The 26,547-nt window shown below is 40.3% G+C and overlaps 4 protein-coding genes across 11 annotated transcripts; 3 read left to right on the plus strand and 1 right to left on the minus strand.

The window, feature by feature from the left end:
- The first annotated feature begins 1,458 nt into the window (after nucleotides 1-1,458).
- Nucleotides 1,459-5,524, plus strand: LOC131473614 (midnolin-like). 2 transcript variants are annotated; one of them, XM_058650940.1, is made up of 7 exons: nucleotides 1,459-1,842; nucleotides 1,943-2,030; nucleotides 2,820-2,882; nucleotides 3,168-3,704; nucleotides 3,801-3,906; nucleotides 4,037-4,225; nucleotides 4,863-5,524. In XM_058650940.1, exons 1-7 carry the CDS (start codon nucleotides 1,652-1,654, stop codon nucleotides 5,018-5,020), a joined length of 1,332 nt encoding a protein of 443 aa, XP_058506923.1. In that variant the 5' UTR covers nucleotides 1,459-1,651; the 3' UTR covers nucleotides 5,021-5,524. The 2 variants fall into 2 exon arrangements, with proteins under 2 accessions (XP_058506923.1, XP_058506932.1); XM_058650949.1 differs by lacking the exon at nucleotides 2,820-2,882.
- A 2,983-nt stretch (nucleotides 5,525-8,507) lies between these two features.
- Nucleotides 8,508-17,469, plus strand: LOC131469788 (cold-inducible RNA-binding protein-like). Of its 6 annotated transcripts, XM_058645133.1 has the most exons (8): nucleotides 9,586-9,608; nucleotides 9,691-9,797; nucleotides 10,200-10,347; nucleotides 10,430-10,592; nucleotides 10,685-10,716; nucleotides 13,043-13,120; nucleotides 13,193-13,360; nucleotides 17,032-17,469. In XM_058645133.1, the coding sequence occupies exons 3-8, from the start codon at nucleotides 10,207-10,209 to the stop codon at nucleotides 17,038-17,040; spliced, it is 591 nt and encodes a 196-aa protein (XP_058501116.1). In that variant the 5' UTR covers nucleotides 9,586-9,608; nucleotides 9,691-9,797; nucleotides 10,200-10,206; the 3' UTR covers nucleotides 17,041-17,469. The 6 variants fall into 6 exon arrangements, with proteins under 6 accessions (XP_058501130.1, XP_058501148.1, XP_058501121.1 ...); XM_058645147.1 differs by lacking the exons at nucleotides 13,193-13,360; nucleotides 17,032-17,469 and adding an exon at nucleotides 8,508-8,664 and having other exon boundaries at nucleotides 9,477-9,608; nucleotides 10,673-10,716; nucleotides 13,043-13,062; XM_058645165.1 differs by lacking the exons at nucleotides 13,193-13,360; nucleotides 17,032-17,469 and adding an exon at nucleotides 8,508-8,664 and having other exon boundaries at nucleotides 9,477-9,608; nucleotides 13,043-13,062.
- A 1,207-nt stretch (nucleotides 17,470-18,676) lies between these two features.
- LOC131469818 (cold-inducible RNA-binding protein-like) lies at nucleotides 18,677-21,880 on the plus strand. Of its 2 annotated transcripts, none has more exons than XM_058645177.1 (7): nucleotides 18,677-18,832; nucleotides 19,469-19,598; nucleotides 19,720-19,826; nucleotides 19,949-20,090; nucleotides 20,167-20,329; nucleotides 20,418-20,476; nucleotides 20,969-21,880. In XM_058645177.1, the coding sequence occupies exons 2-7, from the start codon at nucleotides 19,499-19,501 to the stop codon at nucleotides 20,980-20,982; spliced, it is 585 nt and encodes a 194-aa protein (XP_058501160.1). In that variant the 5' UTR covers nucleotides 18,677-18,832; nucleotides 19,469-19,498; the 3' UTR covers nucleotides 20,983-21,880. The 2 variants fall into 2 exon arrangements, with proteins under 2 accessions (XP_058501160.1, XP_058501169.1); XM_058645186.1 differs by having other exon boundaries at nucleotides 19,949-20,075.
- A 1,841-nt stretch (nucleotides 21,881-23,721) lies between these two features.
- ndufa13 (NADH:ubiquinone oxidoreductase subunit A13) lies at nucleotides 23,722-26,165 on the minus strand. Its single transcript, XM_058636400.1, has 5 exons — nucleotides 26,008-26,165; nucleotides 25,023-25,101; nucleotides 24,831-24,902; nucleotides 24,650-24,719; nucleotides 23,722-23,956 (listed from the first exon to the last, which is right to left on the minus strand). Exons 1-5 carry the CDS (start codon nucleotides 26,099-26,101, stop codon nucleotides 23,837-23,839), a joined length of 435 nt encoding a protein of 144 aa, XP_058492383.1. The 5' UTR covers nucleotides 26,102-26,165; the 3' UTR covers nucleotides 23,722-23,836.
- Between the last annotated feature and the right edge of the window lie 382 nt (nucleotides 26,166-26,547).

The following is a 26,547-nucleotide window of genomic DNA, read 5'->3' on the forward strand; positions in this document are numbered from 1 at the left end:
TTATAGCAACATGCTACATGCTATTGTATGTATAACACTGATGACTCATTTAAAGAGCTACTGTCCTTGTATCCTTGTATCCTGGATGACTGCCATGGCTCTGCTTGACAACAACTTCTACACTATCACAAAGAACCATATTTTCATACTAATTGCCACTATTTTATAAAGGTAGTACTATTATTATATCTTTATAGTAAAACAATCATCACATGCCATTGTTATTGTTGTAACTGTCCAAACATTTTCTGATCTGGACTCAAGATAGAAGACTGTATTGCATGTCCGTTTTTTTTTGAGGATTTGACCCCAACCAGATGTGGATGTGGCTTCATGTACAGACTGTAAAGCCCACTCAGTTAAAGTGTGATTTGTAAGATTTGAGCCGTACATTTTCTTTTACTTGATGTAAAAGTTCTGAACAAACAGACCCACAGATGAGTCAGTGATTGATGTAACAATATGATATGCTCTGGATTTTACTTTTACACATCAACACATGGCTTTAAAAAAAACCTACAGTGCAGTAGGCTTGTGAAATTAGGATTATCATAGGAGGTGTAGGTGGAGGTTTGGGTCACTATATGTGGTGCTTTCAGGAAAACAACAAAACAGTTGCTAAGAGGCTGATGTCTCTGAGGACTCAGTAATCTGCATGACAGGCTAAAAAAACACAAAAACACAGCTCATCCTATAGCAATGTGCAAAACTCATTAATTAAAGTGATGGCAAAATAGTGGTGTCCCCTCTCACTCCCTGACAAATACTAATAATAATATGTTGACCCATACATGCTCATACACTGTAGGTTGTTTATTAGTGCAGAAATGATATGTATCACATAGAAAAGCTGAATAAAGAGAATAATTACCATATATTAAATAAAAATATATGGTCCTGTGAGTACTACTGCAGATTGTAACAAATGGAGGACTCCTTCATGCACAGGTCCCTTTCCAAAATGCATGGGGAAACTATTGTGGCCTTCGAAGACCAAAAGGATGTTCTTCTTCTTCTTCTTCTTCTTCTTCTTCTTCCTCGATTTGCGTCAAAAGCTTCAAGACCGCAGTTTCAAAATGGATTATTAATTTGGGCTGCTGCAGAAACATGGCAGTGCAAAACTGTAAACTACAGATAGTACAGATAAAATACAGTTTTTTTTATTTTTAAACAATTACTCAAATCAACAATCATACTTGGCAGGATGGTATATTCACTTTATATATAAAAAATGCAAACTTAAAATCTATACATTTCAATATAGAGAATGTGTTCTGCGTGTTCATTGCATCATTTATGAATGGTGAGTATGGCACAAAACAAGGTTGGGCAGTGTGGGAAACAAGTGTTTTGATTGGACAGTACTGGTCTGACGTTTCTTAAGAGGCTCGCTGATTGGCTGTGAGTCCAGAGAGGGCGTGGCTCTCACGCAGAGGGTTGGAGTGCTTTACACTTGGAGTAGAGCTCCGTGTGTCACAGCCAAAGAGAGAGAGAGGGAGAAACCCCTGATGCAGACTGCGTCGTAATTTTAGTTTTTAACATTCAAAGATGAGGAATGAGCAACAGAAGTAAACGCAAAAACAGCCTCACATCTCACCTGAACTGATTCCGGCGACCAGAGACTCGTTTTAGCTCACAGAAGGAGGCAGTCATGGAGCAGCAGCAGCAGCAGCAGCAGCAGCAGCGGGATCTCACCATGAGTCTGTCCATCACCTCGACCACCACTGGCGGCCCTGTGGAGCTCACTGTCCCCCGAGGGGAGACTGTTGACGGACTGAGGACACGTATCTCCCAAAAACTCAGACTGCCACGAAACAGAACTGTGCTCCTGCACAAAGACAGGTGAGCTGATCTGTAGGACACTGCATGGTGTGCAGAATGACTGGCTCGTGTGTTTCTGTTTGTACTAACTGTGTATTCCTCTATATGATTTGTAAATCAGGCAGCTGACAGCAGGCAAACTGCTGGAGCTGGGAGTGAAAGATGGCAGCAAACTGACCCTGGTTCCTGTCATTGAAGCCGGTTTAGTTGTGAGTAAATATCCTATGTCCTCGAAGGAAGAGTTCAGGTTTTGCCATATGAGGTACTGACACATAGTCAGCATTTTGAATGTTACTGCAATATGTGCGTCCCCAACCCTGAGGACCAGTCTGAGACATGGAGGCGCACTCTCAACATGGCTGCCAGTGGGGAGACAGGGAAAAACTGATTTTTACACACTTGGAGGTCCAGTGTGTAAGAATCAGCCTAATGTCAGGGAACTAAGATGGCCATAGCATACCAGAAAGGATGTCATTCCATTTTTGTTGACTTAGTAGGCGTCTGCTTCGTAATGCAATGGTTTGTTTGTCAGGCTACCTCCATAGTGCAAGGCCCTTGCCCAAAGTACATTATGAAAGGCTTATTTAAGGCTTCAGAACCCAAATTGTAAATTGGACACTCTAAATTGTGTGAGTGAGAGTGGATGGTTGTTTGTCTCCACTCTCTTTATAAAGTATTTTTTGCACTCAATTCTGCCAAACTCCTCCTAAATGTGACGTTTAACAAAAGGCTCACCTAATAAAAATGTGCACATATGCCATATCACAGCTTTATGTCAGAATCAGAATCAGAAAAGTATATTGTCTGCCATATCAGAAAACCTTCTTTAGTGTGGCTCAACACACAACATAACAACAACTAAAAGCATGTAGCATAGACTCCACGGGACGCATTGTGTGAACGTTTTAAAAGTATAGGACGTTAAAAAGCCCTGAACTATACATTTCCATATATAGCTATATATACAGCCAGACTTAACTGTGTTTTTACTGCCACAGTTCTCGAATGCCAGAACTGAGAGGACGATGATGGACGTTTTGGAAAGTTTAACAGAAAGTCAGGTGAGACTTTTATGTAATGTGATATATGCATACTGTTTGCGGCAGTATTGCCCGTGAAGAATTCCAACTATGCAACTAAGTCCATATAAATATGTCTCTCATTCAAAATGACACATGGGTCTGTGTGGGACAAAGGAAAGCCCACACGTCCTTGTTAAATCAGTCTAATGTAAAAACATGCAGAATTATCCCCATAACCTGGGCTTGTTTGGTTTTAGAACTATGACAGAGATCTTGAGGATTACCTCTGGAGCCTGAAGTCTTTCTCTCTTCACTATCCTACAGATCAGTGACTTTCTGTCTGGGCAGTCACATCTGACCATCAGCTTGGGAATCGGTGGTCACGTGATGTACGTGCAGCTCCAGCTGTCTGCACAGGATGTGAAGACGCTGCAGCAGAATGGGGATGTGAGACTTCGGAGCAGCAAAGTTCAATCTGGGCCGCCAACAGCTGGCAGTGTGATCCACCCTGGCTCTGCCTCAGTCTGGTCCTCCACTGACAGCACAGGTTCCACTACCTCACCTGCTACCCAAACCTCTTCTCCGGTCCCAGGGTCTGCTGTCCCTGCATCCCCAGTCCACCTCAACCCCCAACAACCCTTTGACTCCGCTTCCTCCTCCCACTCGTCCACCTCAGTGCCTTCTATGAAGTGTCACCAACACTCATCTCTACCTCACTCCTGTCACTCTGTACACACCTCTCTGTCTGGTTGTCCACATCCCAGCTGTCCACGACAAGCAGCCACACCAGTCTGCTCACCTGCTCCCACCGGCTCCAGTGCCGGACCCCCAAGCCCTGTTCCAGCCTCAACTTTTGAAAAGGTATACCTTCACATACTGCAAAGATAAATAATATAAACTGTGTGCGGGTGGTGAAAAAGGAGACCCTTTTCTACTTTATTTTTCTTTCTTTCCCAGAGTAATGTTCAGGTGACACCAACTGCAGAGCTGTGCAAGCCGCCAGGAGCTGTCATAGAGAGTTTTGTGAGCCACTCTCCAGGTGTCTTCTCTGGGACATTCTCTGGTAAGTCTTGCCTAAGGACAACACACCACATGGAGAAACGACAGCAGCTTAGTTAGATATCCTACTGTCACTCTGTGCCAGCTTTTCCTTCTCATCCATTACCGTTCTTGTCTGCTTCTTTTTCCACCAGGCACCCTGGCTCCTCACAGTCAGAGTGGCATCAGCCACCCTCAACGTGGCATCAGTATCATTCTCCAGATTCTCAGTGACCTCCTCAGAGCTGCCTTTTACCACCAGGGGGCGCCACCCACACTTCCTGAACACCACTTCCCTGTGAGAAGGGAAGTGAACCCAGAGGAGGAAACCAGCAAAACCAGAAGTAAGCAACTGTGGTGACTTTGTTTTATATGCGACAAACACACACACACACACACACACACACACACACACACGAGTGACTACTGACTTTACACCAGACTCCTGTAGTTGTTGGAGTTTGACCCACGTTTTTAGGATTGTTAAGTAGTTTTAAGTGATCTACAGTTCGCTGTTCAGCTTGATTTGTGACAACAGTGTGCCAGCCAGTCAGTGGCCGGCAGTCTGACCAATCATCGCATAGTACCTACTCAGCACAACCTCGCCTGAGCAGGAACTAAATATAGTACCTGGTACCATGTACTATGTCAGTGGAAACGCTACTTAAACCGTGCCGAGGTGAGGCGGGGTGAGTAGAGCCGGTGGAAATATGCCATTAAAGGACCAGTGGTAGGATTTAGTGGCATCACATGGAGAGGTTGCAAATAGTAACCACTTTAACTCGACAGTCACGTTCAAGTAAAAAACAAAAACCACGATAGGTGCTCTCTGAAGTTTGTTTTGGCTTTATCTGTTGTCGGCTACTGTAAAAACATGGTTATACAACATGGTAAAGTACACATAGGAGGATCCATTCACTAAATAACTTTATTTTTGTGCATAATGTCTTATCAAACATTTTTATCATTTATTCTCTATAGGCAAGGAGACCCTCCACTCGTCCACCGAGGAGGATCAAACCTTGCATTGTAAGTTGGAGCATCTCCAGTCTTTGATGCATCAGCGTCGTCTTCGCAGACTAACGCGCTCACACCTCCCACAAACGTCTCACCCGTACCAACGTCAACAGCATCTCTGACCCTTGAACAGAAAGTGTCCACTCGCTGTGACCGCGTCGGCAGCCTGCTGAAGAGCAAAGGACCTTTAACTGAAATCAAAATGAATTGTGAAACTGGTGAAATAACTGTGGAGTTCACTGTGAGTCTCTTAAAGCTTCTTAGTGGGAGATGATTCGTTGCCATTTTTTATACTGTGAGTATTTCTGAGGAATGTAAGCAGAAACAGGTTCGATGTCTCCCTGTGGTTGTAATTGCCCTGAGCATGTTATTTCACATAGGTCTGTCAGAGACAATGGCTCATTGTCACTATATATGTAGCATAAACCACAGAATACTGTTGTGAAAATGTTTCATGTTATACGTCTGTGTTTGTACAAAAACCCTTGTTTTGTGTTCTATGTATCAATGCCTTAACTATACATGTCTTGAATGTAATCTGTATGTTTTGATCTGTGTAGAGAATGTCGCTTTAAATTCAGTAGTAAAAAAGATATGCAAAGAATAAAGGAAATGTCATCCAGTTACAGGCATATTTCATGTCAGATTTCAAGAATGACTGTTTTACTTTTTTCTAAATATGCTCACACCGACTTGGTTGAGCTAAGCTAATGTCACATTTACGTTAGCTGTGTTAGCAGGTAAGGTCATTTGTGTAAATGAACATAACTTTTTGCTGTTTTCAGCTCTTTCCTTTGTTTCTTTGGATGGAGGGAACATGTCTCAACTCATCTTGTGTGTGTGTACACTGTGTCTCATGGTATTGTACCTTATTCGAAGATATGGTACATTTGTGTACCTTTTACTGCTTTGGAACATCTTTGTACCTTTTTGGCAATCCAAAGGATACACATGCATATGCACCTCTTATTGCTTGGTACATACATGTACTCACAGGTACTAGTATACATAAATGTATCCGTATTTCTGACAGTATATGAACAATGTAATCAAACAAAACTAAAAAGAATATATGAGTGAGGCTGTGCAATTCTGCTGATGTCCAAGGGGAAGTCTCCAGGACTAGACAGGCTAATGATTGATTTCCACACCTTTTTTTGTAAAGACATCAAAGAGGATCTTTATAATATTCTTATAGACTCTTAAGGTAGAAATATCTAGACAAGATTAATGCTCAACATATCATACTGAACGTTATATGTGTTTCCTTGATTATTATGAGGCATTTGGTGCATGTTTCCCTTTTTGAAGCATTACTCTTTTTCAGTTTTTAGAAACATTAATCAAAATGTTAATATGATGCTTTATACTGATATAAGCAGTTATGCAGATATTGCAGTTGCAGATCGTGCATCAAATTTTGAGAAGAAAAACAATTTCAGCCAGACCACTCACGTTTGAATGTGTTTATTGCATCAGAATACAAACGGTTATGTTTGGGGTCCAGGCTCCGACTTATGAGTAAACATCTTAAGCTATTTTAAGCCACATAAAGAAAACCCTTAGTCAAAATGTAACTCCAAATGAATCTAGCCATGCCACACACACGTACATGTGTATATATATGTATATACAGTATATATATATATATATATATATACTGTATACATACCTGCTCTGATAACATCCATAAAGCCAATTCAGTTATTTTACAGTTAATCTGAAGAAATAAAACCCATAACATCAAAAGAGTAATAAAAAAAAAAAATCATAATTAGATAAAGATGAAGCTCTTGAATTTCAATCAATGTTTGGAACATTTAAGATGAATAAAATACAAGCATATTTATCTTGGGCAAACTCAATGCGGTTTCCTATTTCTAGGTCCCTCTTTAATAAATTAGAAGGCCTTATTTTTCTTAAATGTGACTTTGTTTTGGAAGATTTTTTTACTCATAACTTCTCACCACATAGATCAACTTTGTGGAATAATAGAGTTAGAGTTATTTTAAGCAACAGGAAAGCTCTCTCTCTTTTTTTTGTTTTTAGAAATGATGGCCTGCTTCCCCAAATGACATTCCTAATCTTTACTCTCACATTCTTTTCTACATGGATGACTTAAATACCTCAATGTCTGACATGATTAATATTGTTTTTTACATGTGGGAAATGTTATCTTCATTGCTGCATGTAAAGAGACAGTAAACCTTTATTTTAATTGCTTCATAAATGATGGAAGGTTATTCTCTTTGTCTCCAAAAACATTCCAGCAGGTAAGACTGCAGACAGTGTATGGATTAGTTTTCCAAAGCTACTGCTATTTTAATTGTTGATCATTGTTGGTCACACGTTGTCAAACTTGTGCCTGATATTAAAAACATATTTGTTGAAATGTTATTCTTTTCATTATTTATTTGATTAAGGGCGTTTACAGAAAAGGCCTATGCATAGGCGGACGCGTTTTTATTTTTATTTTTTATTTCACATCCGCCGACCATATTTCTTATTTATATTTCCCCCACAGCGAACCAATCAGAACGAGTGTTGTTGATGACGTGCAGACCGTTTTAACGTTAAACACGGCATTCGGATTGCGATCGTGTTTGTTTGCCAAACCCCCGTTCTTTTTAATATACAGGAGAAACTTTAAAAAGATTACACACACACACGACACACACGACACTGAAACTCCATTACAACCCCCCACGTGCCCCACGTGTGTGTGTGTGTGTGTGTGGGGGGGGGGGGGTTGTAATGGAGTTTCAGTGGGACGGTGTGTGTAAATCAAGCGTGTGTGTGTGTGTGTGTGTGTCCTGCTCTGGTCACAGACAGACATTATGCGATTTTCCCCTCGTCCTCATAACTTATTCGTCTTTCCGCACCGTGCTCGATGTGCATGGGAGGTTGCGTCGTATTTCGCACCCTAATTATCCGCACTTTCGTCCCGTATATTCTCAACGCTTGCGGTTTGCAAAGTCCGTGAATGAACGGTCCCTTTGTTATCATCAAGTGTGTGAGGACACTCTAGCGGTCAGTTTGAGTAACCGTGTCGTATGAATGGCCCTCTCTCCACAATCTTTACAGAAAAATGTAGACAAGGGACAAAAAAACAACCCAAAATGTTGCCATTCAAATGACATTTTGCCTGAAAAGTTAAAAGTCAACATAATTGAACAAAAAAAAAAAAAAGTCCTAACCTCAATGTATCATCAAAGTCTTTTTTCCTCCTCTACAGCCTATACAAAAGCTCTCGATAGGAATACTGGCATCCTTCTTACAAAATAAAAATATATCTTCATTATAAATAGAATCTAGGGTATAGAGATTTAGCTTTTTAAATAAATAAACGAAAATACAAGGGACAAAATACAAATATTTATATTTATATTTATTTTCAGTCAACCTGGCTTGTTTTTAACAACTTCAAGGAAGAAAAACATTTTTTATTTAGGTTTTTATGAGAGTGGTTCATTTTTGTGATATTTGCCCAAAACAATAATAATAATGACCAGTTGTGACGTTTCTTTGGGAAAATCATCTCTAAATAAAACTGTGATATGTTCTATGACATCATCAAAGTCCGAGAGCGTTCGCGGCTTTTGTGTTTTGTAAGGCCTTTGGGACTAAGGAGGTTTGTCCTAACGATATCGCCGTACCATTTCTGACCAAATTTAACTCCGCCCATTCACTGACTTAACCAGCGCGTAGCATTGATTCTCTCTCACTCAACGTCGCCGTTCCCAGCCTGCAGTCGCATACTCTCAAGGTAAGCGGGTTTATTTGTGGCCTACCACGTGTACCGGTTTATATAGCATGTTTCACACATTCGTGTGCATCTGCGTTTGTTGGACGGTAAACGCACGGTTGCATTTAATGATAATCTTAATCTACCGCATTATGCGGACAATTGCATAATTGATTTCTCAGCCTATTTTTTTTTTCTTTTTGCGTTACTCGACATATAGTGGAGCAGCGACGTAAATGGGTGGTCATTTTTCCCCCCAGGTCGACGCGTGAGATCTATGCGGACAATTGCGCCATCGATTTGTCAGCCTATTTTTTTTTTTTTCTTGTTGCGTAACTCGACATATAGTGGAGCAGGGGACGTGAATGGGTGGTCATTTTTCCCGTGGCGGCGATTCGTGAAATGTAAAACACGATCTTACAGAACAGTTCGTAGTGTTGGAGTCTGGCCTATTGTGTCCTTTCTTTAGCCCGACAGACTAAAGCGGGAAAGCGCAGCTCGGTGCTACAAAATGGCGCCGAGAAGAAAGACCCCTTAGCTTATCCCCCACCCGGTTAGCGGATTAGCTAACATGTCACGCTTACAGGCCAGGGGCCTAGCCCTGCATCCGTGTGTTAACGTTAGCAAATAATTTACATTGTTTATTAAATCAGTTCCGGTTCAAATACTGCTAACCATTTAACCCGGTATTATAAAAGATTGAAACCGTTATCTTTTACAATACGCGTTTTGCACGAACACGTAGATGAACGTCGTCCATTTTAAGTGGATCAGTGACGCTGGTCGACGACATTTTAAGGAGGCAGCTTTTTAACGTGTGTTTTTTCCCCTAGGTGGTTGTGGTGTATTTAACTCAACATTGAAAATGTCGGATGAGGGTAAATTGTTCGTTGGAGGGCTGAGCTACGACACCGACGAGGACTCGCTCAACGATACCTTCAGCAAATATGGAACCATCGACAAAGGTAAATTCAGCACAGATCTGATGGACAAAATGCTCATTCTACTTGTTTCTAAATTTTAAATTTAAATTTTTGCCTCGATTAGTGGATGTGATCAGGGACCGAGAGACGGGGAGATCACGCGGATTTGGCTTTGTGAAGTACTCCAACCCCGACGACGCAAAGGACGCCATCTTAGGCATGAATGGCAAGGTAAATGATCATTTCATGATTAGCCTCTGTCTATACATTCACTATAGTGAATCTTTAATTATACAGAACAAATAAAATCTCAGTTTGAATATTAAGATTAAGAATCATGTTAAATTCAGCCACATTTGCTAAATGCACATTTTTTGCAGCAGGATTGATACAAACTCTGCTGCATTTTTTTTAGTTTGCCTTATTTTATGCCAGTTTTCACTTTTCTACCATATGCCATTCCAGTTGGTGTAAAATGTGTTTAGTATTCTAAAATGTGGGGGTGAGAAAACATCCCAATGGAAATGGTGTTTGTTGCCCCTTTGTAGTGGCTCCACCTAGTGTTGAGAAAAATGTATTCACAAATTTTGGTGTGAACAGCCACAATATAATTTTTTTTATTCCCTTTGGTAGAATCTAGATGGTCGCACTATTCGTGTGGATGAAGCAGGAAAGAGTGGACCCAGGAAAGGTTTCAGCACAGGCTCACGTGGTGGTGGTGGAGGTGGCGGTGGCGGTTATTTTGGAGGATCCCGGGGGAGAGGCCGTGGTTACTCACGAGGTAGGCATTGACATGGTGAAATGCAGTTTTATTTTTAACATTTGCATACCTGTACTCATTTGATTTTGTCTTCAAACTACAGACTTTGAAGGTGGTGGAGGCTACGGCGACAAGGGATACGGCGACAGGAGTTATGGTGGTGACCGAAGCTTCGGAGGTGGAGACAGGAGCTTTGGTGGTGGCAGCAGCGGTGGCGGAGGAGGATACAGGAGTGGAGGATACTCCAATAGCTACAGAGAAAATCGGTAAATGCCATCAGGAACGATTGATGGTGATCAAAAAGCAAATGCAAAATTTAACAGGTGGAAATTCTCTTTATTTCCAGGGGCGGATACAGGTCATCCAGAAATGAAGGAAATGACAGCTATGGTAAGCATTGATATGCATTTTGTATTGTATGTAGGCTTATGTTGGGGCTGTTTTCAAACTTGTATGCTTAATGAACTTGCATTTAGACACTTTACACTTTACACTGACAAAGTCAGTTAATGATATCAGAATCAGTCATTGTACTAGTTATTGTAAAACTTTCATTTAGTTGGTATGCTGAGACTAAAACCATCCATTACCACTGCATTTATGCAGTTTCACAGCCCCAACATATAAAGACGTGTATCATGTATGCCCCTCAGTTCTATAGAGTCAAAGCTGGCAAATATTATCTAGCTCCACCCTACACTGATTAGGAGGCCGGCAAACAATTGGAGACACTCAGTAGCATTCAGCGTTTGCCATTATATTGTCGAATCTCATCTGATGGAGCCCCTTGTGCAAAAATGAGGGAGGGACTGTCTGTGGGTTGAGGGGGATTTTGAGACTCCAGTGTTGGAACTTTCAGTGTCTTTACCTGTGTGCCCACTTCTTATCCTCAGCTTCACACGAGTAAACATCTCCCTGATTCAAGATCATCACTTGGCTGGCTGTATTTCAAAGATGCGCTCTTCAAGAAAAATGTCCACGTGTTATTGCTGATTTAAGTTCTGTTGTAGTAGCTCAAACATCTTAAAATATGTAGCCGATAGTTTTGGTCATTCCTCAACAAAACATAAGATAATTTTCAACGAAAGACTTCGACCTTGCTTGATTAGGCATCTATATTCCCTTAAAAGACAGTTTAACTAAAAGGCATTTCTGTAATCTAATAAATACTATTACTGCAAGTCCCACTTTGGGATTGAACTGCTCTTCTATGTGGCGTTTTGTTGAATGGCCACTAAAGTTGCTGCCGACTAAAATTTCACTCGTTTGATTCCTTGCTTAGATTTTTTTATAATATCTGTTGGGGCTTTGTTTTTGTATTTTTGTTCCTCGTGTCTCCTCCTAGTCTACCTCCTGTCAGGTTCGAATCAGAGCGAGATATGAGGACCCCCTTACTCGAGGAAAGACTTAAGGGATTTTATGCTAAATTCCTTTTTACTGTCAAAACCTTAGTTTAGCTGAGGCTCCTGTTTGTTCAATTTTCCAAAAAGCGTGAATTCCTTTCAGACTGGTGAACTACACCTCCGAAGTGGCCGGCTGTTCATGAAGTTGCAAATTGCAGCATGCTACAGTCTGTCCAAGGTATCTTCTGTGCTCAACATCTGCATTTTAAATGTGCTGTAAAATTGACTAATCTTGTTTAAGTGATCGAAAAGTGTACCTTCGTTTCCCCAAAATATCTCAACCGGGAACAGTTTTGTACTTTTTGTTCTTTGTATGATCAACAGTTTTTTTTTCTTTGTCAGTTTGGCTTCATGGAGCCTATTAAACAGATTGTGGAAAATAATCTTGATTCCTTTGCCTTTCGAAAATACCGCATGGGGAAGTTAAGCCGAGAGCTTCAGGTTCATGTGTCAACTGTAGTGCTGTTACAACCACATCTCCCACTGAAATTAAACAAGGATGTCTTTTGGGCCAATGTTAAAGTAGAAGTTAAGTCTGAAGATATTTTAATAAGCTTCAGTGAGTTGAACAAAATATCATTCAAAAATCTTAGTGTTGATTTTGGCTGAGAAAATTATTTCAACTCAAATACTTGGCCTTTACCTTTTTAAAATCAAACCTTAAGTCAGGTTTGAGTGTCCTGCCCTTAAAGTGGCACATAGGATTTTGGGAAACGTCAGTGGGTGTCTGGTCATGTTAATGCTTCATTACGTTCAAGAGGTCAGCTACAAGTCCTTGGAGAATGAAGTGTTGCGCCTACCAACAAGTGCTCATCAGAGATGAAAGCTGCTCTTGCCTAGGTCATATGTGGAGAAAGTAGGCCAATGCACGTGAGGTAATCTCCTTTTGCTTTGCTCACATCCTTCAAACTCAGTTCTCATTATTCCATGAATACCTTGAATTTAGTCACTGTTTAGTCCTCTGCTTCAGATGTTGCCTACAAATATGCCACAGCCTCTTCTGATAGTTAAATTCTCACCGAGTGGGGTGGAAAAGCTCCTATGAAGCTCCTCTGGAATAATTGCTCCACCTTGTGAACAAAAAGCGTTTGAGTCCTGTGCTCAGTCCACTTTGGGTCGCTGCATTAATCCTCAAATAAGTTTCTGTAATGTCCCACTGCAGTCCTATTTCATGTCTGAGGTGTCTAGAATATCAGTTTTCCTAAATGCCCTTACATATAAGTGGTGAGTTTCAGACTCCTAGTGTTGCATGCTTGACATTGTGATGTGTCAAAACACTTTGCCAAACTTAATCAAGCTTCCTCTTTGTTTAGAATGAACAGACGGGCATCACGTGGTCTCCACAACGCAGGTGTGCAGCTTTAAATGGCAGCAGTAATGCAATCGATCAGGTAAATTTTTTTTAAAGTTTTTCTTATTCAAATTAAAATGTGATGGTGACAACTTTCTATTTTTTTTTCCAGGCACTCTGGCATTTTACCAATCAGCCTCAGAGCTGCCTAGTTTTCTCCAAGGGGCACCACCCACCCTTTAACACCCTGTTTAAACCCTCTGGTCTGGCCGGTGCTCACAGAAGGAACCCGGCAAAAGATGAAGTAAACCTCTTGGGCTCCAGAGTGCAGAGCACCTTGGTAAGGACAGCTTCATAAAAAATGATAACAGGTTTTTGTTCTCTGGATGGACCAGATGGTTTTTTGAAAGCTAGGGTTCTATTTACCCCCCCCCCCCACCCCCAAAAGAAAATCAACAAATTTGAAGGGGGGCGACTGAACTGTAGGCACAATAGACGTATTGCAAATATGCAGGATGAAAGTGCAAATGATTTGGATGACGATTATTATGCACCCTCCCATGCGTCAAATGGGACATGAAGAAACTAATAAATTATGAGGAAAAACTGAAAAAAATACACTGGTGAGCCGGTAATAGTTAGATATTAATATGTACTTGAAGCGTTGACCAAGTGATAGGATCAGGGGCCTCATGTATTAAAGAGTGCGCAGCTTTCATACTAAAAGATGGCATACATATACAATTTGAAAAGTATGCACGCAAAGAAAATCTCAGATTTACAAAACTGTACGCCTGCGCACCTTTTTTTATACATCCCATCAAATGGAAACTGGGCGGAGATGAATGAGTAACACACCACGCCCCTCTTCCACCCACTAATGAATATATACAAAGAGGGAAATAAAAGAAAAAGAAGGAAAATTTATGATGTATTAATCTGTAACAATCGAATTTTGTTTTTTTTTGTGGAATTAGTGATAAACACGAAGGAACTAAATGTCAGGGTCACAGTGACTGCTCTCATTAATATTGATGCTTAAAAAAAGTTGGTCCATGTAACAATTCATTACTGTCGCTGATGGTGGGGAGGGAGGAAAAAGATGCTGGTGTCTCGCAGAGTCAGCGGCTGACGAGCATCGCCTTTATCTTCCCATGAAAGGCGTAGCGGTGGTGGAATAACTTTTTCGTAGTTAATTCGTTATCGTATGGATTAAAATGGGATAATGAAAATGTTCTACTCACCGTTCAAGTCCCATTTTCTTACAAGAAATGAGTTTAAAACATTGTAGACTGACGTGTGTTCATGTCAGCAGCTGTGTCTCTTTACAATGCTGTGTTACATAAAGAAAATATTCATCTGTGGAAAATTAATTTCAGTAATTTGCTCAAAGTAAGCAAGTGAGTCTGTCTCCCCCCCTCTCACTCTCACACACATACACACACGTTTGCGCACAGGATCAGTTTCCTCTTCAACGTCCTCTATGATATCCACATATGTTCAAACGTACCTGGTATCAGTATTGTTTGTCACAGAATAATTCATGTTTGTCACTGTAGACACATTAACAGTGTTAGGTAACGGTGTAGTTTTTCCAGTAACGGGGTAATCTAACTAATTACTTTTCCCGTCGTTACAACGGCGTTAACGTTACTGGACGTAAAATGCCTTGCGTTACTATGCATTGATTGAATAAACTGTAGTCCTAACGCACCCCTGGCCCACAGCTAGTGAGGAGGCGGGTTAATAACGAGGTAAGCGATTATGATTGACCAAGGCAGAGTCACGTTTCACGCATTCCAGCATACGCGCCACACACACACACACACACAGCTAAACAGAATCGATGAAGCAGCAGAGATGGCGAGTCAGGACTGCAATGTAAAGTTGGCATTTTCATTGTTTGTGGCGATAAAGTCACTAAAAGTTCATTGTGATCAAAGGCAAGAACGTACATGTAATGTGTACATTACACATGTCCCGGAGCAAAAACTTTAATTAAGAATAAGACTACAGAGCTAAATACACTTTTTTGTTTAAATTTTACTTTTGTTGTCTCAGGTTGAGAGAGTTTGATTTAATTTGCTAGTTAAATGCACTTTATACGGTGTAACTTTACTTTTCTTACAAAGATAATACTTGAAGTGCAGGATAAACATCTTGCTGTCTGTCGACGTGCAATAAATATAGAAAGCTATGTACAAACTGTCTGTTCTACTCATTTCAACTGACTTGTGAAAACTACACAAAAAAAATCCAAATTCTTTGACATATAGCAACACTAACGCAAATAGTTACTTTCCCTGGTAAGGAGTTACTTTTATTATAGAGTAATTCAGTTACTAACGCAGTTACTTTTTGGAACCATTAGTGAGTAACTATAACTAATTACTTTTTTAAAGTAACGTTCCCAACACTGCACATGAATAAAATTATTTTGAAACACTGTGATAAGTTTAAGAGCTTAATATTGCAGCATCTCCACCTGACAAGGGTTTGTCGAGCTCTCCGCAAGTTCTCACGGCAGCTTGAGAGTTTGCGCTGTGATCCGCAAACTTCCACGCCAAGTACATTTTTATACATGCCGTCTGTGCGTGAAAGCAAGCGTACACCGTTTTTGTGCATACGCACGGTTTATACATGAGGCCCCTGTTTGATTCAACAATGAAACAGCCAAATGATAAAGCGCTCGACTTTGAACAATCACATGCTTAGTTACAGTAACGTTGCGAAAAACAGAATCCAGGGAGGAAGCAAATCCCGTTGCTGGATATTGTAATATGACTGTTTTGTCCATGTAATTTCTCCCATAGATTTGCTTCTCGTATATTTGTGTATAGGCATCCATCTATAGGAAAGGCTAAAGGAATAAAATGATACCTGCAAGTTAGTAATTTGGTCATTTACACCATGGTGACTTGATTTTTGTCCCCATAAGGAAGACAAGTCCCCAAAATGTGACACTAAACTGATTTAGGTCCCCATAACACAAGGGATACCAGGTACAAACAGACCTCACCTCCATCCCTGAGTGTCCCTGTCAATTTGCTAGCATTACTCCTTACCACCATGTCGTCAACTCCACTTTCCTCCAACTTATCCTCACTCTGCCCCTCCTTGTCCCTCCAGTGTCAGTATAGTTAATGGTGGAAGCTCCATTCAAACCCCCTCCACAGATCTTGTAATCTTGTCTTTATTAAAAACAGGGCGTTGGGAAACAAACACAATCTAGCTGTCCACCACTGTGTTAAATGCTTGGACCATGTATTCAACAACACTTGTTCTGATTGGTTAGCTGTGAATTTGACGGAAAAGGAAGCTCTGGAAAAATTGACCACAATCCGAAAAATTACAGTACGAAAAATATTTCAAATGTGTGAATAATTTGCATGAAAAAAACCCTGTAAGGTTGACGTATCTGTGACTTGGTACTGTATGTTCTGATGAGGTGCTTCAGGTTTACATTTTTCTTTTGCAATAGATGGATCTGGATGACGCATGATCACGCTTTCAGAGCTGAAGTGAAAGTCATACTAAATTCAGGGGCCTCTGTGATGTGCATGAGCGAGTCATGATAGTTGGAAACTTTGCCACTTTTATGTCCCCCTCGTTTTATTACTTGTGTGTCTTTCTTTTGGCTTTACCTTGTAGGGGTCACCACAGTGGATCATCTGCCTCCGTCTATTTTCAGATCTTCAATTACTCAAAATTCTCGTTTGCTTCCTGTGTCAATTAATTTGCAGCCGTCTTTTGTTATGGGTTTTCTGGAGTTGCCTGTGTGCTTAGGCCCATGGACACAGAACTGAGAAATGTGTTGCCCATGTGTGCTTTCATGAAAAAGTGTGCATGTGATGCAATGTTTATTTTACCCTTGCACTTACTATTCAATTGAACATACTCAGAAAAACCTTCTATTGATATAGTTGATAGAATCACTCCTGAGAGCAGCCATTAACTAAATAATTTGAATTTTATGCAATATGTCTTACATTTTATTTGCTTCTCCTACAGGCGAGGTGACCCCCCCTCTCCCCCACAGACAAACAACGAACGCGTTCACATCTCTCACGCCTTCTCACATTGTCACCATTATCTCTTGCCCTTGAACAGAAAAGTTCCACACACGTGTGGCAACCTGCTGAAGACCAAAGGCCTTTGTTATTGTTACCTGAGCATGTTATTGTATGTCTGTCAGTGACTCATTGCTATTAGCATAAACTACACAATATCTTTGAATATTTTTCACATTATGCATCGGTTTGTACAACCCCCACCCCCCCCATTGTTTTATTTTCTGTATATACACAATGCCTTAACCATACATTTCTTGAATTGAATCTGTGTTTTGACATGTGTAGAGGATGTTGCTCTAAATATAGTCAACGGATGTAAATGCAAAGGAAAAAATATATATTCAAAGAATAAAGGAAAAACTAAATGAAAACTGGATTTTGGTGTTGAGCTTATGTCTGAAATTATGTAGTGAAAACCATATTGTAGACCTTTCCAGCAGGCAAAACTATCACTCTATTTATTGTTATATGTGATGGATATTATGTTTAAGATAACCTCCAGTCTTTGTTTGGACCATGTGCTGTTTTAATCAAAGCTCAGTTGGTATCAAAGCACTATTGTCATCAAAGGGCAGTTTGTCAACAGCGCATGCTCCAAACACCAAGACTGGAGGTTATCTTAAACATAATATCTGTCACATATAACAATAAATAGTGATAGTTTTGCCTGCTGGAAAGTTCTACACATTATCTGGTAATGTATTTTTTTCCATTCAGTTTTTGCGTAAGTCATTAAGGTGTTTTACTGTTTGGAATCTGTTAACACAATATTTAGTACCTGGTGTATGATTAGGCTGAAAAAAAATCATGGAATGAGAAGGGCTCTCAGGTCTGAATTGCTGATTTATTGCATTTTTCCCTGCTTAGATCTTATTCACATGCAGAAAGATCCGAATTCAAAGGTCTCAACTCTTCCTCTGTAATATAGAGCACACTCGAGTATGTCTTAATGTGTGCAGCTAAACCAAACATTTAAACTTCCCTCATGCTGGTAGCTGAACTTTTCAACCTTTTTATCTGAGGCTGGACAAATGGGTTTCGAGCATGTGCATCCCACAACAGCAATGTCCCGTGGTGATCCGAATGATGTTGATGATAAAATTAAGACTAGAGAAAGCAGTTGGAGCACAAACAAACACTAAGGCTGCCCAGCCTTCCAGCGTGAATCCGTGTGCCTATCTTTAACGGTTGTTTACAAAGCAAAACACATTTTGAATCTACATCCAATTCACCACCATAATATAAAAATGTCTTCTTCAATCCATCATTTACAGAAAGTTTCCTCCACGTCAGTTGTACAGTTTTGATGTGTGTTGGTCACAATCAAATAGAAAAAAATAAAAATAAAAAATGACTATGAAGATAATTAAACCTGTTACAACCCATAGACCTGTATCATCCATAAAGTGAGAACGGAACCAATCACCTCTTCATTATCTTGTGAAAAACTAAAAAAATTGTACTAAACCATGTTTTCTACTATGATGGTGAACAAGTGCAGCAAATGTGTACATTTTTGGTAGTCTTTCAAAAGCCATATCACAGAAAATACTTATTGAGGCCCTTTTTCCAAGCATGGCTTAAAAAAAACAAAAAAAACAACAACCCACACTCAGACCAGCAGGGGGCGGTGCCGAGTTTTTAAGCCGTCCGCGGGTAGAGCTCAAAGGCGGAACACCGTTGTATATCTCCCCTGTTCGAAGTCGACGTTCGTAGTCTTCACTTGGACGTCGTGAAAGGTAAGCGCTCCACTGTGGCCCGGCTAAAACGATACATCCATGATGTTTGCATGATTGTATGACACTGTAAATGGAAGGTGATTATTTCATGTTACGTCGAACGACTGTATTTAGAGGGGGAAAAAATGCGCAGTTAATTTGTTGGCTTTTGTGCACTGTATGTTGAATATTTTTGGGTGGGTTCGTGCGCATGCAATTAGGCGGTAAAACGATGACTCGCAACATACGTGTTTAGCGTAACTGTTAGTACGTGTTTAAGGCCCTTGAAATGATTTACTTTCGGTCCGTGAAACAAAAGTGGGAAGGAGCAGCATGATGCTACAAAATGGCGCCTAACAGTAAGACGCCCGTTATTGTATGGTCTAATCAAGCGGCGTCACGTTTTCAGGCCTTGAGGCCTAACTCCGCTTCCATGTGGGGGTTTTTTTCTACTGGATTTAATCGACTATGATTATAGATACGGCTCTTTTGATATCGATTGGTGAACACTTGCGCATTAGAATGTTTTTGCACAAATGTGCATCTTTTTGAGCTCATATCTTTACAAGACGGATGGAGTAGTGACCTACTTTAACCCCAGAAGATGTCGGTCGATGATCAGGACGTGCTCTTATCGAAAGTGTTTGTTTGCTGTAGGTGGCTGTGGTGTTTTGAACTGTACTGAAGATGTCGGACGAGGGTAAATTATTCGTTGGAGGACTGAGCTTCGAAACGACCGAAGATTCTCTCTCCAATGCCTTCAGCAGATTCGGAAGCATCGACAAAGGTGAACACCCCCCCCCCCCTTCCTTCCAGTACAAACAATGGTTTATATGCCCACATGATGTAATTGAGCTTCTCTGTACACGATTGTTTTCTTACATTTCCCCTCCCCCTCTCACCATTAGTCGATGTGATCAGAGACAAAGAGACGGGGAGATCTCGTGGCTTTGGCTTTGTGAAGTACGATAATCCTGAAGATGCAAAAGATGCTATGGCGGAGATGAACGGCAGTGTAAATACACATTACATTATTAACCCCTTATTCACCCTTTTATTAAACACAATATTGAAGTTGTACATTTCTGTGTCGCTGAAGTTAACATTGTTTCTTGATTCTTCATTGTCTTTTGTTAGACTGTGGACGGCAGGGCTATTCGGGTGGATGAAGCAGGAAAGGGTCCACCCAGAAAAGGTCTCCAGACTGGCTCACGTGGTGGTCGTTTCGGAGGATCCCGGGGGAGAGGCCGTGGTTACTCACGCGGTGAGGACCAAAATGGTGAAGTGCCCACTTATTACATTTTAACATCGTTAAGATCCTCCGTGCTTATTTGGCTTTTGTTTTCAAACTGCAGACTATGAAGGGGGCGGATACTATGCAGAGCGGGGATACCGTGACAGGAGTTATGGCGACCGCAGCTTCGGAGGTGGAGACAGGAGCTACAGTGGGGGCAGCGGTGGTGGAGGAGGAGGAGGAGGATACAGGAGTGGGGGATACTCCAATAGCTACAGAGATAGGTAAATGACATAACGAATGCACTTCTTTCAGGTTGTTTTGTGTTAATGTGTATAATAAAGCCTGATTCGTTGTACAAATTATTTTCAGGGGTCAGGGTGGATACGGTGATCGCTCTGGATCCTACCGTGAAGGATATGACAGCTATGGTAAGCATTATTGATATGCAATTTTACTGTGTATGGAGGCTTATGTTGGGGCTGTCATCTTCAAACTTTAACTTAACACTTTAAAGTCAGTTTAATTGCATTAGCTATTGTAAAACCTTCATATAGTTGGTGGTACGCCGAGACTACTAAACTAGACTAAAACCATCATCGCGCATCACTACTGCATTTATGCAGTTTCACAGCCCCAACATATAAAGATGTGTATCATGTATGCCCCTCAGTTTTATAGTTGAGTCCAAGCTGGCAAATACTAACTAGCTCCACCCTACACTGATTAGGAGGCCGGCAAACAATGCGAGACACTCGGTAGTATTCAGCGTTTGCCATTATGTTGCCCGCATCTCATCTGATGGAGCCCCTTGTGCAAAAATGAGGGAGGGTTTTGGACTGTCTGTGGGTTGAGGGGGATTTTGAGACTCCAGTGTTGGAACTTTCAGTGTCTTTACCTGTGTGCCCACTTCTTATCCTCAGCTTCAAACGAGTAAACATCACCCTGATTCAAGATCATCACTTGGCTGGCCGTATTTCAAAGATGCGATCCTCAAGAAAAATGTCCACGTGTTATTGCTGACCTTAGTTCTGTCGTTCTGTTGTAGTAGCTCAAACATCTTAAAATATGTAGCCTTTAGTTTTTGGTCATTCCTTAAAAACATAAGATAATTTTCAACAAAGGACTTTGACCTTGCTCGATTAGGCATCTATATTCCTCTAAAAGGCCGTTGACCTAAAAAGCATTTCTGCAATCTAATAAGTACTATTACTCCATTACAAGTCCCAATTTTGGATTAAACTGCTCCCCTCCTATGTGGCTTTTTGTTGAATGGCCATTAAAGTTGCTCCCGACTAAGTGTTCCCTCATTTGATTTATTTAGTATTTAGGTTCTTTTTTTATATCTAATGGGGCTTTGCTTTTGTACTTTATTTTTTTTTTTTTTGTATTTTGTTTCCTCATTTCTCCTGCCAGGTTCTAAACAGGGTGAGATAAGAGGATCCCCTTACTAGAGGAAAGACTTAGGGGATTTTATGCTAAATTGCTTAGCCTCAAACTTAGTTTAGCTGAGGCTCCTGTTTGTTCAATTTTCCAAAAAGAGTGAATTCCTTTCAGACTGGTGAACTACACCTCCGAAGTGGCCGGCTGTTCATGAAGTTGCAAATTGCAGCATGCTACAGTCTGTCCAAGGTATCTTCTGTGCTCACATCTGCATTTTAAATGTGCTGTAAAATTGACTAATCTTGTTTAAGTGATCGAAAAGTGTACCTTCGTTTCCCCAAAATATCTCAACCGGGAACAGTTTTGTACTTTTTGTTCTTTGTATGATCAACAGTTTCTTTTCTTTGTCAGTTTGGCTTCATGGAGCCTATTAAACAGACTGTGGAAAATAATCTCGATTCCTTTGCCTTTCGAAAATACAGCATGGGGACGTTGAGCTGGGCGCTTCAGGTCCGTGGGTCAACTGTAGTGCTGTCTCTAAGGATGACTCTGGGGGCAGTGATGAATCAGTAGTTCAGTCTTAAGATATTTTTTAATAAGCCTCAGTTACGTTGAATAAAATGTAACTTATACGCTAACAATGTCCAAAAACATTCATTAGTTGTTTTTTTTTATAAATTTAAGATCAAACCTCTGGTCAGGTTTGAGTAATTTGGCCTCAAAGTGGCACAGAATTTTTGGAAACGTCAGTGTCTGGTCATGTTAATGCTTCATTACGTTCAAGAGATCAGCTACATCAAAAATCGACAAGTCCTTGGAGAATGAAGTGTTGCGCCTACCAACAAGTGCTCATCAGAGATGAAAGCTGCTCTCTTGCCTAGGTCATATGTGGAGAAAGTAGGCCAATGCACGTGAGGTAAAAATCTCCTTTTGCTTTGCTCACATCCTTCAAACTCAGTTCTCATTGTTTCCATGAATACCTTGAAGTTAGTCACTGTTTAGTCCTCTGCTTCAAATGTTGCCTACCAACATGGTCCCTTCTGATAGTTAAATTCTCCTTGAGTGGGGGAAAGGAAGCTCCTGGAATATTTGCTCCATCTCGTCCTCAAAGCATTGGCCTCTAAAGTCCGTGGGTATTTATGCTCAGTCCACTTCAGGTCACTGCATAAATCCTCAAATTTGTTCCTGTAATGTCCCACCGCAATCCTATTTCATGTCCAAGGTGTCTAGACTATTCAATTTTTCTTTGTACCCTACATAAGTGGTGAGTTTCAGACTCTAGTGTTGCATGCTTGTCATTGTGATGTCTTCTGCCCAAACACAGGTTGTCAAACTTATTCTATCGTTCTCTTTCTTCAGATTGAGCAGACTGACTGATGCTTCACAGGGTTTCAACACAGCGCAGAATGTGCAGCCATGGGTGGCAGTGTGAATGCAGTTCAGGTACATTTTATTATAAAGAAATCTATCCCTCAAAACCGGTTTGACGGCTTGGTTAACTTCTGCTTTTGTTTCAGGTTGAATGTGCTGGAGCACGATCCGGAGCTGGAGCAAAGTTGATGGCCCCGGCCTTGCTCATTGGCACATTGACCTGTGTGCACTAGTGACTGAGCATTGTTTTTCCACTGACAGTTAAAGGGTACATTGCAATGCTAAGGAGTGAATGCACTGATCTGCTGTTTTAAACTTAATTTTGCAGTTTCAAGAATTAAAGCTGGGAATGAAATAAACTTGGCGTTTCCTTTACGCAACACAAATGCAGTGTTATTGGGATGAACAGATCGAAATGTAACTAATGCAGAACCCAATTTATACACGTTTGGTTGGTGCCTTAACTATTATAGGTGCCTCCATTTTAATTAGACATGCACCAAAAGCCATTATATCAGTTTAAGTTTAAAAATAAAAAGACTTGTCATCTCATAACATATTGGGTACAATGCAGAATAAGTGTTAAGCAGGCTTTGTGTAGAAATGGCATTAGATTTTGCACTATGAAATATAAATTTGTTATACTTGTCTTGAGGGTTATACAGCTGGTTCAGTTGAACAGAGATGAAGTAACAATTCTGTGACCAAATCAAATTGCCAGTTTTATGTATGATATAAAAGCACCATTCAAGTCTCAGTCAAAAAGGAACTACAATTCTGGTTAATTGTTTCTCTCCCATGAGAAGTAATGGTACATGTACCTATAAACTACTTAAGTACAGTGCTGGAGTAAATGTGTTAAATACCACTGGATGTGATCCATCAACAAATGAAAAACTGAAGAAAGACAGGTTCACCAGAGTAAGGTAAAGAAAAAGAATTTTATTGAACATTTACAAGCAGAATTGAGTGAGCACGCAGGTCCATGTGACACTGACTGTTGACAGTTGAGCTCTGCATTATCGTCCTGATGCTGCTTACACATACTCCAAGAAGCCGAAACGCTTGTGCAAAAACTCCTCACGGGGCCGGAGGTTGAACAGCTCTGGTGTCAGGGGGGTGGCCCAGCGATCTGTGTGAAAGACGCGCTCACCAACCTGCAGGGTTACAAAGTGTTGTGTTACAGACTTCACTTAAATTGGTCAATGGACACATTTTGGCTACTCTTTAGTTTAAATCCACAAAATACATTCACAAAGATCACATAATAATAATGACATAGAAAATAGTATCACTTAGTGTTCAGTGCATCAACCATCTTGGCTGTTATGAAAACTAGGGCTGCATTATTTTCATTATCGATTAAACTGTTGGTCCAGAAAATGTTGATCAGTGTTTCTCAAACCTGGAAAGGATGACGTTCTCAAATGTCTTGTTTTGTCCGAAAACTATTCTGTTTTAATGATTTCTTGTTATATGGAACAAAGAAACCAGTAATTGTTTCAGCCCTAATGAAAACACATCCGCAACTACTTATATATAAGCAGGTGCCCCTCGACAGTAACCTATATGCATATGTGCAAATCAGTTCTCGATAAGGCAACATTCATTTTAAATGGAAATCATAAAGACTGCTGAATGTATGTAGTTTTTGTGTTTGAATGTTTTTGACCAAAAAAAGTAATTGTTAAAATAATAGTACAATAGTGATTAAAAATGAAAAGCAGGGAAATATTTGAACATACCCGTGTGCAGAGATTTGGGATAACAGTGCAAACCATTTAGGCTGTGAGATATAATATATAATAACATACCAAAAAGAAAAAATAAGAACAAAAGGATTTCTTTACCTTCCAGCCTGGAACATCCTTCATGATAATGGCCTCCTCTTCTAGATTTTCCCTCAGCATTCGTAAGGTCCTGGACAGAGGGGAAATCAGACTTATAAAAATATCGAACCCGAAGGTGACAGCACCGAAATAAAACACTAGATCTATTTTTGTGTAATTTATTTATTCATTTTATTGTCACCTTCGATCATGCTCTGCCAGCATCAGGGGCATCATTGCTATCCTCGCTTCCAACTCTTCAAAGTTATAGCGTCTGAGACATAAAGGCAATGCAAGTTTGTTTGAATAGAACCATTCACACACAAGGCCATTCCAAGTGCATCATGGGGCAGAAAATACATTACAGCACGAGTGTCAGCAAAACCTTCCTTACCTCCTTTCCCTGTTCCATTTGATCATCTTCCAGTAACCAAACGCCATGATGCCTAGGCCAATGCCGAACATGCTGTATCCTGTTGATTATAGAGCTCATTAGGTACAACCACAGGATATTTAAAGATTGGTTTTGTCTAACATCTCAATCAAATTGTCAGGTCATTTTCAGTATCTGAATCAAAATGAACTTCATCAGGCTCAGTTATATTCGTATATAGTTCAAAGATGAAGGTTGACACGGTGTGTTTCGGCTAGTTTCTTACTCAGATTCTATAAAGATGAAATAAATGAATCTTGCAGACTGTCAACAAGATCTGTGGCATATGGAAATTCATTTACAAACTGGCACTGACCAGAGCATAGTGGATTCTTAGCTTATATTGGTCCATAAGAGAATCGTTAAAAAAAACTGTTTAATAAAATAATGAAAATAATTGATACTGCCCGAGCTGACAGTAGTTTCATATAATACGAGATAGTCCTACAAAGACAGTTAGAGTACTTTGACCGTGACAGGACTTAATTATATGTGTGACTATATGTACTAGTGAATCTGAAGGGCGACATGTTTTCAGGGAAATTGGTGTAAATATAAAGTTTACATGCTTCTCACAGTAATCAAGCAATGTGTGCTATACTGGGGAAAAGCTACATTTAACCCCAAAACAGCTTTAGCACATGTATTTGATGGAACCTGCAGTCAACTTCGTGCTACTTATTCTGAGTCAGCAAGTACCTATCTTTGCTGCAATACAACATTTAGTTTTGACAAATATTTTAAGTACTCTTGTTATACTGTTGACCATGGCAAGTGTTAACCTAGAGCCTCTACGTTATCATTTTAGCACATTATCTGCAGTGTCTAGGAGCCGACCAGTTAGCATTAGCTTCTACATAACAAGTAACAACCGTCACATAGCCTGAGCATGTTTACTCGTGAATGGACTTGTACGTTTAGCAAACAGGGTATGTGGTGCAGGTACCAGAGAGTCCTCGTTTCGGAAGGTTTCTTTTGTAATCGAAAGCGGCATAGCCTCCCGGAGGAGGCATGTCCTGCTTCACCTTGGACCCCGCCATCTTCCTCCTAGCGCTTCCAAAACACGACGCTGACGTCACTCAACCCGTTCTTCTTCACTCAGGCAGGGAAAGCTGCAACGCCGCTTTGAGATACCGCCCCCTACCGGAACTACGTCCATAAACCATAACCAGCTACTAAACTACGGAGAACGATCAATGACGTAATAATAAATAAAATAATGAATAAATGAATAAATACTTACAAAATGTATTTATCAATGTGGCTTTTAATCTTTTATTTATTATTTTATTTCGCTAGTTTTTGTAAATGCTTAGTTTAGTTTTTTTTATTAGTTTTAGTGCTATTTTTTTGTAATATGGAGTATTGTGTCATAAAAACGCAACAAAAAAATGCTATTTTAAAAATGTATCAGGACAGATGAACAAACATCTCTGAATCAAATGTAAGTCAAATATAACAAGAAATTGGACTGAAGGACAAAATG

The sequence above is a fragment of the Solea solea genome, chromosome 1, assembly GCF_958295425.1.
Source record: "Solea solea chromosome 1, fSolSol10.1, whole genome shotgun sequence".
NCBI classification, from domain to species: Eukaryota; Metazoa; Chordata; class Actinopteri; order Pleuronectiformes; family Soleidae; genus Solea; species Solea solea.